This window comes from Colias croceus, chromosome 11 (genome assembly GCF_905220415.1).
Source record: "Colias croceus chromosome 11, ilColCroc2.1".
Taxonomy (NCBI): domain Eukaryota; kingdom Metazoa; phylum Arthropoda; class Insecta; order Lepidoptera; family Pieridae; genus Colias; species Colias croceus.
The window spans coordinates 8,232,872-8,251,465 of record NC_059547.1 but is presented as its reverse complement, the minus strand read 5'-3'; the positions used below and the strand labels follow the sequence as shown (position 1 = coordinate 8,251,465).

The 18,594-nt window shown below is 30.8% G+C and overlaps 2 protein-coding genes across 3 annotated transcripts; both read right to left on the bottom strand.

Annotated features, from left to right (window-relative positions):
• Positions 1 to 148: 148 nt before the first annotated feature.
• Positions 149 to 7,199, bottom strand: LOC123695446 (globin). 2 transcript variants are annotated; one of them, XM_045641303.1, is made up of 4 exons: positions 7,071 to 7,199; positions 2,849 to 3,000; positions 1,098 to 1,323; positions 149 to 809 (listed from the first exon to the last, which is right to left on the bottom strand). In XM_045641303.1, the coding sequence occupies exons 2-4, from the start codon at positions 2,998 to 3,000 to the stop codon at positions 669 to 671; spliced, it is 519 nt and encodes a 172-aa protein (XP_045497259.1). In that variant the 5' UTR covers positions 7,071 to 7,199; the 3' UTR covers positions 149 to 668. The 2 variants fall into 2 exon arrangements, with proteins under 2 accessions (XP_045497259.1, XP_045497258.1); XM_045641302.1 differs by lacking the exon at positions 7,071 to 7,199 and adding an exon at positions 5,679 to 5,742.
• A 2,210-nt stretch (positions 7,200 to 9,409) lies between these two features.
• On the bottom strand, positions 9,410 to 12,462 carry LOC123695445 (non-symbiotic hemoglobin 1-like). The gene is made up of 4 exons (XM_045641301.1): positions 12,343 to 12,462; positions 10,523 to 10,677; positions 9,947 to 10,172; positions 9,410 to 9,680 (listed from the first exon to the last, which is right to left on the bottom strand). The coding sequence occupies exons 2-4, from the start codon at positions 10,675 to 10,677 to the stop codon at positions 9,540 to 9,542; spliced, it is 522 nt and encodes a 173-aa protein (XP_045497257.1). The 5' UTR covers positions 12,343 to 12,462; the 3' UTR covers positions 9,410 to 9,539.
• Between the last annotated feature and the right edge of the window lie 6,132 nt (positions 12,463 to 18,594).

Genomic DNA, 18,594 nt, shown 5'->3' with positions numbered 1-18,594 from the left:
CAGTTAAATACATATTTTTATACTTACAGTGAATTGCTGCTACTGTAGCTATGATGGGATATAAACGTAGATTTGGTATAGGTAAAACTTGCTTAATTTTTACACATATTTTGTTGGAAGAGGGATTAACAAAACTAATTAAAGACGGTTTAAATAAGAAAAAATAACATTTATTTTCTTAACTCAGATTACAAAAACAATGATGATACAACAGAAACAGATGTATAACAACAGATTGAATGTTTTGTGGAAGTCAAAATAATTACAATTCATAAAATAGGTATCAATTCTCTAATTCTTTTATGCCGATCACTCATTGATTAATGAATCGTCCTATTAATTAGTATTTGGTAAGCTTAAAAATCCAAATTTATTGAAATATATCAATGGTTAAAAGTAAATATATATTAAGTGTTCACTTAATGTTGTACCTTTTATTTTTTAACTATAAATATACCTAAAGTTTTGTTATCTTACTCCATCTACTGTATTGTATCATTTTTTCTGAATCTTTCTATTCTATTCTACTCTTTTCTATATTTATATACAGAGGATTTTAAGTAAGTATTTTGCAGATTTTGTACATTCTGTTGAAAAATAAGCACATTGGTTGTCTATTATTTGGTCTATCTAACAATTAACATACAGTCTAAATTAGATATTTTTAATTAACTAGTCATTTCATTTTTGGATAAAGTTTCGAAAATATGCTTGTACCAGAATTCAACAGTCTTGCCCCAAGATCCCAGTGTGGCTTCATCCAATTTTAACACTTCAATAAACATATTCACTATGACTCCTTTTAAATCCTGAAAAAGCAACATTATTTCATATTTTCCTTTTACATACATAATTTTGGTCGTAATTTCTGCATTGGGTAGTCGCATAGCTTTTATTTCTAAGTAAATCTTTAATGAAGAATGGACGAGGAGGACTTTACTAGCTCAAAGCGAAAAATGGGCAAGGATGCATGTATTATTTGTTAAATTTGTGCTTATAATTCTGCCTATACAGAAAGATTTAAGGATACCTTTAATAGAGTTCCTGTCTATCTAAGTCAGAATTATGTTTCAGTTTCAATTTAAAACCATACTTACTTGAAAATTAGATTCTTGTATCTTCCGTCTTCTATGTGACTCTCCCAGCTTGTTCATCATCACCACCACTACCTCAGGTTGATTTAAATTGGTCACCGCTTGGTTCAAAGAAGACATCAAATTGAGGACATGCGCTTTGAATTGAATGTTACTCCCATATTCACTTTCTGGAACATGCTTGATCATTTTGAAAAACTCCAGTGATTTGGGATACGCTCGGAAGAACCTGGGGATAAAGATATTTGATGTTAATACCAAGAAAGTGATTTTGAAAAATTTGTTCATGCACTCTTTAGTCTCGCCTCGCGTAGATATACTAAAATTTTGAGTGATTTTATTTTTTGTTTTCTATGGTAAAAATTCTTCTGAATGTACTTCATTTAGTCTCTATTTTATATTGGGTTATTCATTGACTGGGGAAAACTCATCGTGAGTTCTTGCTAAGATGAAGAATAAATAAATATTATGGATGAAATTAATTATTAAAACTGAAATCATGAAATCAAAGGAATCAAGAGATTATCAAAACATTGAATCGAGAACATCAGAAGACGGAAACTCAAACTTTCCAGACATGTACACAAACAATTGCATACGGTTTTGGAGCATTCGTTTATTTTAAGTTTACAGTCAATTTGCTAACCGTTCGACATCTCGTCTTTTGATGTTACGGCGATAAACGATGAAAAGAGAGCCATAAAACATTTTATAGAATCGTAAAATGAAAAGTATCTCATTGCTTGTGAACCATGTAAATGTGTAAATAAATAATACCAAGTCATTTATTACGTGCTCCACAAATATTGGTATATCGTAAATATGTGGTAAATATTGGCTCGATGTGCTGTTTGAATAGTTTATTGCAAATTTGATCGCTGTTGACATTTTGCATACTTGGATACCTCAAAACAGCCGACTGACCCGGTTGAGCTCTGCGACGTGCATTATTAGAGATAATAGAAAGATTCATGATAATATGATTGGAATCGTAATAACTTTTATGGGTTTAATCCAATAATTTCATGTTCTTTTTGTTGTTAAAAGGAAAGTTGCAAAATTCTCGTATAATAGAAGTTGTCCAGACGCTCTTACATAGGTAGGTATAATAATTCACATGATTTCTTGGCTTCAAGTACACATTTCATAAATAAATCAAAAGCCGTTACCAGACGAAATAACCGTCGGAAACATTGTAGACTATTCCAAAGCAATGAAAACGAATTGAATTGAGCATCGGTATTGTGAGTCGCTGTCGAGATTCAATTGTGTATTCAGTACGAGTCGCATACTTTATTAATCTTATTCCCTCGTCTCCATTTTGTATTTCCTACAACGCTAGTGAAGATTTATTTTTCTTTTGTTAATATCTTCATTTGTTAATGTGCCCGGTCTCCCCGGGGAATTATGTCGGTCTGTTTAGTTTGAAGGTTATAAGAATTTGTCTAGTGTAAATAAACAGTTTGGGTTGTTTAATTTCAAAATTAAGTCTTGTAACTGTTCGGTACTATAATTTATATACGACGTGTACGAAATAGCTTATAGCTCCAGAGTGCTAGAATCTTGTCTAGACTCACCAGACGTATGAAATATTACCGTAGTATTATTTATGTCGTATGCTTCCAGATTTTTAAATTACTTCAGTTCTAGGGTACTTGGATACAATTAATTAATAATAAATTTCGGAAAAATAGTAGAGTCATAAAAGATCCATTTTCAATGTCTGTATCTACCTATGAATACATTAAACTTACCTTTTAAGTAGTTCCGTGCCGTTACCTAAAGGATCGGCATAAACCAAGGCCCAAGATTTTTGTACTTTATAAATGTCTCTCTTTGACAGCCCTGACACAGGGTTGATTGCATCAAGGTCACCCCATATTAAATGACTAAACCAGGCACCCATCTGAAAATAAGGTGTTGTATATTATTGTTTAATATTAACATTGCCTACAGGTATCTCGTATACGTTTTTAAATAAAATAAAGAGATTTTTCCTCAATTGGATATGACAGAATCAGGTGCGGAACTCGAACGTAGACTATTTAACATTATCTTACATAATACTTATTTAATAATAAATACATATCGAATTATGTTGTATTTTGTAATTTAACGAGAGTAGCTCAATTCGTAATAAAGCGCAATAGAGTCCCAATTACCGTAGGTATCAACTACCATTGTAATGAATGAATAAACTCATAAACAAGTTTTATTAGGTTTTATTGAGCAGCAATTTCAATACAAGTAATTTATCGTGCATTGTAAACAATTTGATATTCATTTCCAGACAGACCTGAGATGTAACAATAGATAACCTCAACGTATCACGTGTCGTACCTACACAGGAGTCTCTACCATTATCTTAAATTTCTATAATATTTAGGGCTGATTTTTCAATCATTGGTTAAAAGTTATTCGTTGAAAATTGAAAATTGTAAATTGTAAATCCCACGGGATCGGGAACTATGCGGGTTTTTCTTTGAAAACGCGGGTAAAACCGCGGGCGGGAAGCTAGTAACTATATATTTTTAATTGCTTTTACTACTAGAAATTTACGAATATGACATGTAAGGTTATTAATTACTAGTTCGACTGAAATATTAATTCAGAAATTTCTGATATATTCATGATATTACCATGTCATTCAATTTCAAATGTTACTAAACTTTTAATAGACTTTATGGACCCATAAAGTGATTATCGAAACAGTGGATTAGGTTTGGAGAGTTTCCAATGGAGTTAATCGGTCACATGGTTCATACTTAGTTTGTTTGACCACAAACAAATATAACGTGGCCTCGATTGAGTTAATATTTGACTCGACACTACATTGAAGTAAGCTCGTGTAGCGTGGTGTTTCAGTTGATGAAATGTTGTTGATTTGGGTTTGTTAAAGCTTAGAGGTAAATTTGGATATCTAAAATAGTACAAAACGTAGCTGTACCCGTACTAACCCGAAATTTTGTATCAGTGTTTCGGGTCATTTGTAACAGGATGGCGGTTCTACAGGGGTCTTAGTAAGCAATGACAAAAATAAAAATGATGGTCAGAACGCTGATACCGGAAACCGTAAGATACTGTAATATTTTATATTAGAGAATCTTAACATAAAATATTATAGTATCTTCACCGTGTGTGACGCGCTTTAATCGTTATGAAAGACGAAATTTGGTTAGACGTTGAACGCGCTTTTATAGAGATTAGATATATAATAGAGGATACGCTCTATTATAAAAACTAGAATCGAAAGCTCTCGATAATTACATATGTCCAATCGAGTACATAACATAATTAGATACTGAAAAACAAAGTAATTAAAAATACCTAAAATGTGAAGATTACTTTATTTATTATTGATTTATTTATTTCTGATTCCTTACAGCTATTCTTATAAAAATTACATAATAATAAATCAAATATGCCAATTCAAAGGAATTCCTCTAATATGATAATAATAAAATTATTCTAATCTATTCTATTCTATTCTAATAAAATTATATAAAAAAAAGATGTGACAAAGAAAATTGAGCAAGGTTACATTATGAAATAATTTGAAAGTTTTGTCTTAAAAAGCTTTACTTCTCAGTTGCTCTCACAACTGCAAATTAGTATTTATATTATACTAGAGGTCCGCCCCGTCTTCGTCCGTGGTACATATTTACGTTTTTTGTACATAAGAACCATCGTCGTACCTACTTCATGGAATATAATAAAAAAAATTATCGAAATTGGTTCAGCCGTTCACATGTGATGGTGTGATAACGCGAAACGGGTTTCATTTTTAATATATAGATTGTGTATTTTGATTTATATGTAAAGATAATATTTTAAATTCGTTAATTTTACTCGAGTAATTCCACATAGTGGGCTCCCTCTACCATTGAAAAGGGTAGAGACGTTTAATAACTACTTATCAGTAATTAGAATTTAAAGCCAAGCGTGACGTGCTAAACAGTGTCTAAAAATAATGTTTATTTTTTTGCGATCACTTCATCATTTCTACACTTCCTAAATATTTGGATATTAAAAATAAATACTTAAAAGTATTTTAATGTTGGTACATGATACTCTAATCCACAAACCATTTTTTATGGAATTACACTTTTATGGTTCGATTTCAGCTACCGTTTGTCACACCTTTGAGCTAAATATGATTTATTTCGACTATTATTATTTCACGTACGCAGTAAAAAAGAACTTTAATAAGTACATATTTGGAAACGTATTACAAAACAAAATTTTATTTTTATAAAAATTTAGAAAATATTATTTATAAGACGTGTGTATCTAGTAAACTCTCAAGGCGCGTAAAATCACGTACATAATATAGAACTAAAGTAGTAGTAAAAATAAACAGATTTTATCAGTGCAAATATTAATGATATTCAAACACCGATAGAGTCATGTGGTCATATGTAATCCCAAGTTTATTCAAGGCATGTGATTATTTGCTACAAATTATTATTTTACCGACTTTACACATACAAATCTTGTTTTACTTTTATTTTTATGCCACAATAAAATATTGATAAAGAATTGAAATTATTATAAAAAATAAATTATTTATTATTGGTAACTCACTTTTTGTCGTTATTTTTGTTTATCACAAATACGCAATTCACGACTAATGCCAACTGAGGATCGTTTAACACTGATCTCGATGGTCATGACTTGTTTTGACCTCTTAATTCTTATCTATTGATAATGTTATTCAATTTTTTGTATTGATAAAGTTAATATTCCGTATTAATGAGTTTCGTATTTTTTATCCGACAATAAGTTTACTGTCGGATATGTATGAACAGTATATTTAAAATTAATACCTTAACTGTAGGACCTTTTAAAAAGTAAGTTTTTTAATAAATGAGCTTTTATTGAAGTACGTCACTTGAAGTCGTTTTAAAACCTGCATTAAAATATTAAGGCTTACTTTTGCACGAAATTTGTGTGGAAGAGTAACAACCAAACATTGATCCATGCTCACAAACTTTCATTATACAGGGTGTCCCACTGCTGGTATACTAAGCTCAAAGGAGGTTATAGTTTTGCATACGCGCGCCCAGTACGTAAAAAATACTTATAAAATTCCAGACGCAGTTTTTTTTCAAATAGATGAATTCTTAACACTCTATATTGTGTACACCCATAACAAGCAGCCCGCCCAGATTTGCTAGCAGCACATGACCTATTGTTTAAGATTGTGTTTTCATTAACAAAATGCTCACATTAGCGAAACGGTATATGCCGGGTGCGCGAAGCTAGAGAAGAGAACATGGATTTTCAGGAAAAATTTAGCAAACATTTTTTGATGTAACTTTGTTGTTAAGCGTATTATAAGTGCCCTCGCGCTTTGTATACCAATAGTGGGACACCCTGTATAGTTAGTAGTATCTTATGATTTATAGGTATTTTCTTGAAAATATTCCAAAAATTATACATTCTAATATTTAGTCTATGTTTAGCAGGTCATGCATTCCTATGCAAATTAAAGTTACTCGCATTAAGTATGTCTTATCTAAAAGTCATCTCTTTTTTGATAAAAATAAAAAAAAATATATTCGAGATGTTTTGGCCACACACGAATTTTTAATTTCCTTTGAACCCTATTATCGAGTGAACTCTCCAGACTCAGACGCGTAAAACAACTCAGATAATATAATACTATACTAGAAGTAAAACTAAACAGATGTTATCTATGTGTATAATTTATATATGATCAGTGCATATATAAATTTATTTATTTATTATTAGCAAGTGATGTTTTTAAATAAATAAATAAAAATTCAAACAGAGGCATTTTTTTTAGACACAGTCATGTGGTCGTATTATAATCCCAAATTTATTTAAGGCATGTGATTATTTATCGACTTTAAACATTAACTCTTGTGTTTTTTATTATAATGCTATTTTTATGCTTGAAAAATAATACATTAATGGAGAATTAAAAAAAAAATAATTGGATTGGTAACTCACTTTTTGTCGTTATTTATCACAAATACGCAATTGACGACTAATGCCAACCGAGGTTTGTAAAACACTGATCTCGATGGTCACGACTGTTTTGGTCCTTCTTAATATATTGATATTGTTGTTCACTTTTTGTATTGATAACGTTAATGATCTGAGAAAATATTTACTTAGTACCTACTTATAGTCTAAGAGCCGCTTGTAGATCGATCTGATCTCAGATGAGACATATTTTTTGTCAAATACAATTTATGAACAAATATTATGCCTATGATCAATTGCTCATCAAAAATGTGATCATGGCTATTTTTAATTCAATGGACAAAACTTTAACTACTTACGATTTTTTTGCATCAATGTTATTGATAATCATCTATGTTATTGATTTTGTAATAAAATTGTCTAACCTTGGATATAAATTTTGATTCACATAATACGTCTGACCTGTAGTACTGTAAAATTTCATCCTAAGCCGTCAAGCAGTTTTACGTGAAACGCGTAAAACCACTGATATTATAATACTTTACTAGTAGTAAACTAAACAGATTTTATCAGCGCATAAATGGATTACAGCCAAACATAGATATAGTCGCATAATCCCAAGTTTATTTGAGGCTTGATTTAATGATTAAATTTTTATATCTAGTTCTCTATATTTAGCTATACGAGTCTAACCTAACCTAACCACAAGTAAATTTATACTTTATTCCTAGATAAAACTATAAAATATGTAACTTTGAATACCTCTGTGTTAGTTTTAACCTGGACAATAAGTGTAATAGCAAAAAAAACATTGCTTTAAATAATTATCTCTCCGTCTATTTTAGTATTTTTAAACTTGGAAATCAAAGACTTATACTAACTTGCTAATTATTCTTACTTCATAGAATAATAAGTTAGGTTTGATAATTTTTTATTTGTCATCAATGTATTTGTAACTTTGTGAGCATGTCACCAAATCTGGTATTTCATTAATGAATGTTTTAAATAGAATTGGGCCGAAATGAGAACCCTTAGGGACACCTGAACTGACACTGTGCCTAATAGAAAACCATTGATAGCGACATTCAATTAATCTAATTTATCCATTGTAAGAATTGATTTGAGAAACCATATATGTACGTAAATTTGCCAATAATATTTTATGTAAAAACTTGTCGAATGCTTTACTAAAATTTGTGCTATTAACATCAGTTTGTCCATTTCGATTAGTAATTCTTTTTTCAAAAAAATCCTAGAGCGGTTCGGGCTCTGCGGTGAGGGTGGCGTTGTAAGCATCTAAAAACCGTGTGTCACAAAGCGCATATCTTTAAATAAAAATGCGCTTCAATATTATTATTTCAAGGTACAAAATAAGTATTATTGCTTCTAACATTAAGTGAATAATATATACTTATGTATTCCACAATTCAATATTTAATATTAAAGAGTTTAGTAGTTCTTAATTTAAAACTTATATAAAAAATGTACTAGTTCAGAGAGCCTATTACAGTATTAAGGAATATATGGACGATAAAAACCCATGGAGGGTTGTCGCGTAAAAATCACAGGACAGTTCTTTGGCATATTATGATAAATGTTACATATTAGGTATTTTGTAAAATTAAATTGTAAAACTGACTTAAAAAAGAGCATCTATGGAGTTTCTTGCCGGTTCTTCTCCGTAGATACAGCTTTCCGAATCCGGTGGTAAATGTTAAAAAATATATGTAATGACGTTTCAAAAGTGCTTCGAGAAGAAGTCTAATTGAATAAATAAATGTTTGAGTTTGAGTTTGAGTTTGAATCGCTTTGCATAGTAGGTAGTAGTAGGTATTAGTATAAGTAGTACACGTAAAAATGTTTATTGTGAAATTTTTTTACAAGAAACACGAATGATTAAAACTGATTAGTAATATAAGAGACGTGTAGTTAAGTTACATTCTATGAATAAAGATAAACCTTATCGTACAGTCTGCAAGAACTCTAATTAAATTAATTACTTAAGCCTTTAATCTAATCATATCGTCAAATTGTTATCATTTTATTATCCAATATTTTGGCCTCGTCAGAACGTAATGTCCCTGCTATATCAATCGATGTTATCATAAAAGTAGTTCCAAATTCTTCTTGATTTTCCTTAAAGCGATTATCAAAACTGATCAAAATGTGTAAATCAAGAGGTGAGCCTCTTAAATAATACATATATATTTAAAAAGTGTGTTAATAGTATTTCTTCCTATGTTTCTGCAATATGTCTTTTTTATGAATTGTAGTTCCGATTTAGTTAAATATAGGTTTATAATACTTACTTATGCTTTCAGTTTATTGTTGCCGTTAACATTACGAGAACAAATGAAAGACGATTTAAGTTATAAAAATAAGATTTATTTTCTTAACTTTGCATCACATTTTGTCTGGATGTGATTTAAAATATATCACATAAATTTTCTATTGATTAGTCTAACGTATAAACAGTAGTAATTAGATATTTGATTAGCTAGTCATTTCGTTTTTGGACAAAGTTTCAAAAATGTGTTTGTACAAGAAATCAACAGTCTTGCCCCAAGACCCGAGCGTGGATTCATCCAATTTTAAAACTTCAATAAACATTTTCACTAAGACTCCTTTTAAATCCTGAAAAAGAAACATTTTTATATTTTCCTATCACATACTGCATACATAATTCTGGTCGTAACTACAATATTGAATAGTCGCATAGCTTTTATTTTTAAGTAATTTTTCCATTTAAAGCAAAAACAGGCAAGTGTGCATTATTTATTAACCTCGTGTTTATAACTCTGTCCATCCTTAAATATTTAAAGTCACCTTCAGTAGAGTTGCTGCATGGTAATTTCTAATAAGTCAAAATTTAGTTTGTTTCAATTTAAAATCATACATACATCAAAATGTGATTTTACTATCCTCCGTTTACGATGTGACTCTCCCAGTTTGTTCATCAACACAATTACCACCTCAGGTTGATGTAAATTTATCACCGCTTGATTGAAAGAAGTCATCAAATTGAGGACATGCGCTCTAAATTGAAAGTTATTTCCAAATTCCTCTTCTGGGACATTTTTGAGCATTTTGAAAAATGTTAGTGTTGTGGGATCCACTCGGAACAACCTGGGGAGAAATATTAGATGTATATTGTATAGGTTTATTATTTTGAGTACCCTATGGTCTTGTGACTTGCGATAAACCAAAAGTTTAAATCTAAGATGGATTTTATTCCTATTGTACAAAACCCTCATGTATTCCTTTATAGTTCATATTTTATATTGGGTTTATTCTTTGAATGAGGAGGCGATAAGATCTTATAAAGACGAATACGATAAATATTTTGATGAAATTTATCAGTAAAACTGACATCATGAGACTAAAAGAATCGAGAGATTATTAAAACATTGAATAAAGTTTCGAAGAAATAGTACTTAATGTAGAGACATTTTCAATGTTTGTATCTGCCAACTTACCCTTTAAAAAGTTCCGTGCCGTTAGCTAAAGCATCGGCATATACAACAGCCCAAGATTTTTGTACTAAATAAATATCTCTCCTTGACAGCCCTGATACAGGATTGACTTCATCAGGGTCGCCACCCCACAGTAATCGACTATACCAGGAACCCATCTGCAAATAAGGTGTTAACAATTTCTTACATTATGCTTATTTTATGATACAAACTCATAAATCATCAAATTACGAGAGTAGCTCATTTCCTAATAAAGCAAAATAGAGTCCAGATTCTATTGTAATTTATCTAAATTTATTTCAACTACCATTGTAATGAATGAATAAACTAATAAACAAGTTTTATTGGGTTTTATTGAGCGGGAATTATCATTTCTATATAAGTATTGCGATTGGCTAGAATTAAAATAAAATAAAAAAATCTGTCCAATTGAGAAATTATGAATTCTATATTTTATAAAATATGAATATCGACTGAAATCTTTTTAAAGTAAGTACGGGCTTTTATCGAGATAGAGGTAAAGCTTTCCTCGAAAGCTCTTGATAAGTTGGCATATTATGTAGTTAGATGTCGTACTACTTAAGTTAGGTACACATTATGTAAAATTAAATTGTAATATTGACATGATTTTAAAATAACAACTATGGAGTTTCTTGTCGGTTCTTCTCCATAATTACTGCTTCCCGAATCGGTGGTAATTGTTAAAAAATATGTAATGACGATTGACGACGACGCGGACGTTTGAATAAAGAAATGTTTGAGTTTGAGTTATGTTTAATAGTAAAAAAGACTGTTAAAGTCAACTTATTTTGGGTAAATAATATAATTAGATATGATCATACTGAGAAACATTTAAATATTAAAAATAACTAAAATATTAAGATTATGAAACACTTTTAAAGTTTTATTTAAAAAGCTCCACTTTTCATTAATAATAATATTTGCACAACGTATATATATAAATACTATTGTGTAAGTATATTGATATATGTAAACTTAATAAATTTAATCTTACTTGTACAAATAAAGTCTTATGTCATGATTTTTCGTCAGTTAAGGATAACGCATATAATTATATGCCTTATACGTATATAAATATTATAGTTTTTATTTTTTTGCGTACTTAGTAATTTTGCACCTAATAGTCGAAATAGATACTTTTTTGATCATTTTCTCATATTATATCATAGCTCTTACGTATGACAAACGGAAGCTGAAATCGAACGGGAAATGTGTATGTCCATGAAAAAATTTCAGTTTGTGTATTAGCGCACTTTTTAAATAAACGTGACGATTATAATATTATAGTATCGTGTACCTACGTTTAAATATGTACTCTAATATATTTAGATTATATTTAGACACTGTTTAACAGGTCACGCTTTTCAATAAAAAATTCAATTTGCTTATTTAATAAATATGTTTTATAGTTAAATTCTTCTTCTCTTTATTTTGTTCAAAAAAAGCTTTTTTTTAATTATTATATTTTATTTATATTTATTGGCCACACACGATTTATACTTGGAACCCTCTTATCGAGGGAACTCTCTCAGCTTAGGTGCGTAAAACCACAGATATAATACTGTACTAGTAAAACTAAACAGATTATATCAGTACATATATATAAAAAGTCTGTCGTCTCAAGATTACATGACCACATTCATGTAATCTCCAGTTTATTTAAGGCAGATTATTTGATTCAAATAATTATTTACCGACTTTACACAAACAAGTGTTGGTTTGTATGTTATTATGCTATTTGAGGTCACAATAAAACATTGATGTAATTTTTTTATAAATAGAAATGATTATTGGTAACTCACTTTTTGTCGTTATGTTTGTTTATCGCAAATACGCAATTCACGACTAATGCCAACCGTGGTTCGTAAAACACTGATCTCGATGGTCATGCCTTGTTTTGATCCTTCCCAATTTTTATCTATTGATATTGTTGTCCACTTTTTTGTATTGATATTTTAATAGATTAATTTTCCTTATTGATTGAGTTACGTATGTCTTATCAGACAATAAGTTTTCTGTCTGAGTCGAATATGTATGAACAGTATAATCCTACTCATATAATAAATGCGAAAGTTTGTAGGTTTGTTTTTTTTTTCAAATTCAAATTGCTTTATTTGCAGAATGTAGAATACAGATGTTTGTAGATACAGATAATTCTTAAACATTCTGCTCGTAGTTGAGCGTGCAAATATTGTTTGTTACTTCTTCACGCAAAAACTGCTGAACCGATTTAATTCCGCACACCCATATAGGGTAACTTGAATTAACACATAGGATAGTTTTATCCAAAAAATCACACGGGAACGGGAACTATGCGAGTTTTTCTATAATTACGCGGGTGACGCTTGTGCCAAAAAGCTAGTATTTTTTTTAATGTCAAATCCAGCAAAAGAGCAAGCGACTCACCTTCTGGTTGTCGCTGTCTATGAGCGTTCGCAGTGTCAGGGACTCTACAAGCTTTTTGCTGTTTTTTAAGAGAGGCTTTCTTCTTGAAGGTGCTCATGTCGTAATCATTTGGAAACACCGAAGCTGGTTCCACAACTGCGTAGTTCTTGGCAGGAAAAGTCTACAGAAACGCACAGTAGACGAACGCCATGCATCAAGGTGGTGTGGATGGTACTTTAATTTGTGTCGTGCAGTGCGGTTGTGGAAAACATAAGTATAAGTTAAAGTCAAGCGTAAGTCCATTTAAAAAGATAGCTTTATAACGCGCTTATATTTAAGCACGTCTCATGAAGTCAGAAAATCTGAAAATTTTATCTGAATTCACCCGCGGGCAAAATCGAGTTCTTCTATACGTCATGATGTGATGGTCATGTGTTTCATCCAAAGCTGTTAAGTAGTTTTTTCTTTGTGAAAGCTTAACAAAAATCCATCTTTACTCGCAAACTTTCATAATAATATAATATTATTAGTAATATCTTATTATGATTTATATTTTCTTGAAAATGTCCAAAGCAAAAATTCCAAAAAAATATAAATTTTATGTACTGATTGGCAGGTCACGACATAAGTTAAAGTTAATTTTAGTATGTCTAATAGTAAAGAGATATCCCGATTCTTACAAAAATTAGTAAAAATATATTCTGAAATGTATAATTTCCTTTGAACCCTTATATCTCTTATCGAGTGAACTCTCTCACACTCAGGTGCGAAAAACCACAGATAATTTAATACTATACTACTTAGTACCTAGTAAAACTAAACAGTTGTTATCAGTGCAAGCAAATTATATTCAAACATAAATACAGGACAATCCATCGTGTATCTTTTTTACGGTAGAAGAATTTTATTGTGAGACAATCTAATAAATATAATAATTTAGAAGCATTATTTTGTATGGGATATTACTTCTTTTGGAACGAAGTTCCTTATCGCGCGTTGTGTAACTTAAGGGGGCTAGACGGAGAAAAATTCTTACGAAAAGTTGTCACGACACTTTTTCTAATGCCTCCTCCACATTACTCGCGAAGTTGAACGAGGTTAGACGAATAGAATAATGTGGACAGGCACTTCGGCTTACTTCGTCCAACTTTACCTCGCCTCGGCCGACTTCCGTTTGTTGTCGGTTTTTGCGCCCGAGTCAAAGGGCACGAAGTTACCTGAAGTTCGTTCTGAATATGAACGTATGCGCTCCTCGCGAAGTTGAACGAGTGTGTAGTGTAGCACCGCGGACTTCATTCAACTTCGGCCGAGTACTTCGCCGAGGAACTTCGCGAGTAGTGTGGAGGAGGCATACCATTTACGACGACGAAAATTCTTGGCAAGAAAGTTCAATAGTAACACAATACGTGTACCGTTTTAGAAACATGATTCCATGATATTTTCTCGATAGAAAAAAAAAAATACAAAGTTTTCATTTTTTTTTTAATCTCTGGCATCTTCAAAATAACAAACGTAAAGTTACGACTTTTTGGATATTAACTATAAAATATTATACAAGAGAACCGATACCGAGTTAGAATTTTGAAATATGCGATGTTTTTGAAATAAACGAGAAATACTTGAAATTAGTGCGCGACCAGCCAATCTAGCGTGAGCCGCCCTGTACTTGAGTAAAATGAATAAGTAAAATATATTTTAAATATGTTCCAATTTCATGTTGAAACGCCTTATATGATATGCAAAGCTTTTATCAAGTAAGGTAGCTTAAAACTTTTTATATTTTGAAGATAAACCTGAAATACCCTCATATTAAAATGCAACCATTGTTCATCATCAACACGTACTTATATTTATTCACACTGCAGTGACAGTCCTAGAAGTCAGAACTCAGGTGATAATCCAGCACGCATTGCATCGAACTTTCGATTCTGACAAACTTTGTGGGTGATTATGGGCGGCGCCAATCATCGCATTAATCCGGTGACACGCCAGCTCGTTTTCCCGCTAATACATATAAAAAAAAGCTTCCATGTTTTCCTTTGATTACCACCAAGGATTAATACTAAACAAACACGTCAGTCAATATCCACGTGATGTTTATTTATCTGGAGCGTTTATCGTGGCTGACCCCACTAGGTTGGTTTTATCAATAATTCATTGGGCTTACATAATGCATGGAGTTTCGATGCACCTTTTACTGTGGGTGCTTTTAGGAATCGTATCGGAAATTCTGTTTGTGGAATAGATCTTAGAAATAGCTGGTTTTACTCAATTGTTTGAATACGAAGATTACGTAGATGAACACATGCTTTTTTTTGTATTTGAAGTAATAGTAAATATATATATATATATTATGTACCTATGTAGATAATTGAATGTACTGAGTGTAAAGTTGTAAAACAATTACAGTTTTCAAAAAAATTTAAACTGTTAAAGTACTTTACGTAATGAGTAACTACCTATAATGACAAAAATATTTTTTAACAATAAAACGAGAAATATAAAAATGAGCGTGTGTAGCCAAGCATACGTGTCAGAAGTGATACTTCTTTGGCAAGATTCAAAGATACCAAAATCGTTGCCTTAAACCATGACGTGACTGTATTCATGTATTGCCATGATGCGACCTTGAAATTTTACTCTCAACACGCCTAAAGAAGTTTCAATTCCTAATGAACTCCCATACATTTTATTTCTCTACTAATAATAATAATATTGTTCTTATCTATTAGTACATTTTTATTTATTCTAACCATATGTTCGAAATGACGTCTTCGTTGTGCAATACAAATGACGAGTTCTATTTACAGTTTCTAAATTATTTTTTGGGTATTCCTCATTAGATGCCAATTTTCCAAATCGATATTTATAAATTTGACATACTAGAGATAATTTAAAAAGCATACATTCCATTTAGGAAATGTTGTGCAATCTAGTAACAAAAAATAAATAGGTCTACGAAATAATTATTAATATCACGGTGACGATCTGTTAATTTATAGTAGGTATATATGTAGTTAGAATTTCTTCATTTTTTTTTAAATTTCCCTGAAAACTTCTTATTTCTACATAAATTTGATTTTTTTTTTAATTCGGATAGGTAGACAGTTGACCACAGTCCCACCTGATGGGAAGCGGTGACGCGGTCTATGGTGGTAAATCATGTCTACCTAGAAAAATGCCTATTTATTCGCCTCTTGAAGGAACCCATATTAATAAATAAAATATATAATAAATAAATAAATATTATAAATTAATACTTTGTAACATACATATTTGACATAATCCTTTTTTTCTAATTAATTATTATTAACTATTTTTTCTGCTGGCTTCGACTAACGCAAATTCCTACAGCAGTAAGATAGTTACATTATCTAATCATTTTGTTCACGAAGATTAGCTACGTAGTTATAACTCGAGCTTTTTATAGTAGAAGCAATATTGCCTGTATGCGTAAATACTTATATAGGTAATATTGCTTTTAACTATTTAGTATTTACATACCTACATATTATATAGTATCGATTTCAATATTCCGAACCTAAATTTTGAAGATTTTGTTTAAATATTAAGGATAAAAATAATTGATTAATCTTATTAATAATGAAAATCTGCGTGAGTAACGGTTTTTACAGAGCGACATGATATTAATTTTTGACGCGCAAACTGAAAACATGAAATTTTCATACAAGTAAATTTATTTTGCGTTTGGAAGTAACTATATAATTATTTTCTTTTTATGAAATTACTATTTGAAGAAAAAAGCTAAACCGCAATTCAATTTTATCTTAAGCTTTTAAATACAAACAGAATGAAAATTGTACCCAAGTCGTATAAGATCTGAAGTAAAAAAAAAAAAACAACAAAGTACTTCCTTCTTGTTTGAAGTCGGTTGAACAGCAGTTTTTTTGAGAAACTAAATATTGACAATATTACATTACGTAAAATAGTGACTCTCGTCCATACCGACTAATTAAATTAGCAAATAAGTTGGAATAATAGTGTAAAAACTAAGTAAATGTCAATAAGATGTCAGTCATAATACACAGGTCAGGCTCACTCATGCAAAATCATTATTAGTTATTGACATTGAACTCTCCTTCAAGCTGACCATAATAAAATGGTAATAATTCAAGGACTAAATCCAATGTAATGCAAGATAATGTGTTATAATATGTTGTAGGTATTTTTTTGTAAATCTAATCTGATGAGATTTCGACCCATAGGTATGTTATTAGATAAGGTTTTTATATCTTGTATAGTTAGGAAGTTTATATAATTATAAAAAAACTGATATTACGTAAGTTGTTGGTAGGTTTTTACTTATTTATTATTTCTTATACTCCTAGTCAAATGTTATATAAAACCTCCTTGATATTAGAATTATTAAGTATAATTATTTTTATGATCAAACTCAAAGCAAAAAAAGTCAAAGCTCTACAAACAAAGAAAGAGTTATCATACACATACTCGATAGCCCTGGCTGGTTGCAGAGCTTGACCGACCGTCAGTGCCAACTGCCATGGCAGTTTCCATACATATGTCAGTCGCGCTTGTCATATGTATGGAAATTCATAAAACCGTTCATAGCTAGACCGACCATACGCACGCGTATTGTCATGCGCATTAGTGTCATAGTCATACAATTGTTGATGCGTATCGTCAGGACCGACGGTACGCACTGACGGTCGGTCAAGTTTTGCAACCAGCCTTAATATACTGCACAAGTGATAACTGCGTTAAAAACAACCGACTTCAAACTTGCACTTGCAACATTTACAAATACATACAAAAATGGTCATAAAATAAAAACTACTCCGTAACTATCCGAATATAATTTTTATGGGACCAATTCGACACCATACCGCATGGAACCAAAACAGAATCACGTAAATCGGTTCAGAAACCTCGGAGTAATCGGTGTCCATACATAAAAAAAACCATACCGGCCGAATTGATAACCTCCTCCTTTTTTTGAAGTCGGTTAAAAAGTATGGATGAAAACTAATTACCAAGAAAAGTGTAATAACGAGATACCTGAATACCTACATAATGTGTCAAACTTTTAAAAATTATTGCGCATTTCAATAATATAATTTCATCATATTCAATTTCATGTAACATAATATTATTATTCATAATATTATGATTCATATTGATTAAACCCTACAAAGATAATATACGCCGCAAAGGCACCCGCGAAAGCAGTCTGTCACCATATCTTTTTATCGCGTGCGTATAACAAATTGTGTTTCTCGAGCATCTAATTCTTTGATCTACTCTATCCTACTCTTTATATACGATAAGTATTATAACTATACTAGGGAATAATAAAACGATCGACTAGAAAAAATAACTTGAGCGGTATGAATTTGAGTAACCGACAAATTAACCAAGCTAACGGCGAATATTGGTTGATAATAAAATAAATAATGAGCAACTAAATGACTAGGTTATTGGAAATACAGAGAGGGCAACTTAAATATTAAGATGTGGTTAAGATAGAGACCACAGATAGAGACGAATCTATGTAATGAGGTTTTATGTAACACACTACTGAAAAGGTAATTTAACAGGGTTTTGTTTGATTGTTAGATCTTCCTGAGTATTAATAAGAAGATTACCTATTTGTTTTTAGTTGACTGGAGCGTTTTATTTTGATTTTTTTC

Coding starts and splice junctions, on each gene's coding strand:
- LOC123695446 (XM_045641303.1), bottom strand. CDS start 3,000: ATGGGTGCCTGGTTTAGTCATTTAATATGGGGTGACCTTGATGCAATC. Junction 1,324..2,848: donor GGCACGGAACTACTTAAAAG/GTAAGTTTAATG, acceptor CTTTATCCCCAG/GTTCTTCCGAGCGTATCCCA. Junction 810..1,097: donor TACAAGAATCTAATTTTCAA/GTAAGTATGGTT, acceptor TTGCTTTTTCAG/GATTTAAAAGGAGTCATAGT.
- LOC123695445 (XM_045641301.1), bottom strand. CDS start 10,677: ATGGGTTCCTGGTATAGTCGATTACTGTGGGGTGGCGACCCTGATGAA. Junction 10,173..10,522: donor GGCACGGAACTTTTTAAAGG/GTAAGTTGGCAG, acceptor ATTTCTCCCCAG/GTTGTTCCGAGTGGATCCCA. Junction 9,681..9,946: donor TAGTAAAATCACATTTTGAT/GTATGTATGATT, acceptor TTTCTTTTTCAG/GATTTAAAAGGAGTCTTAGT.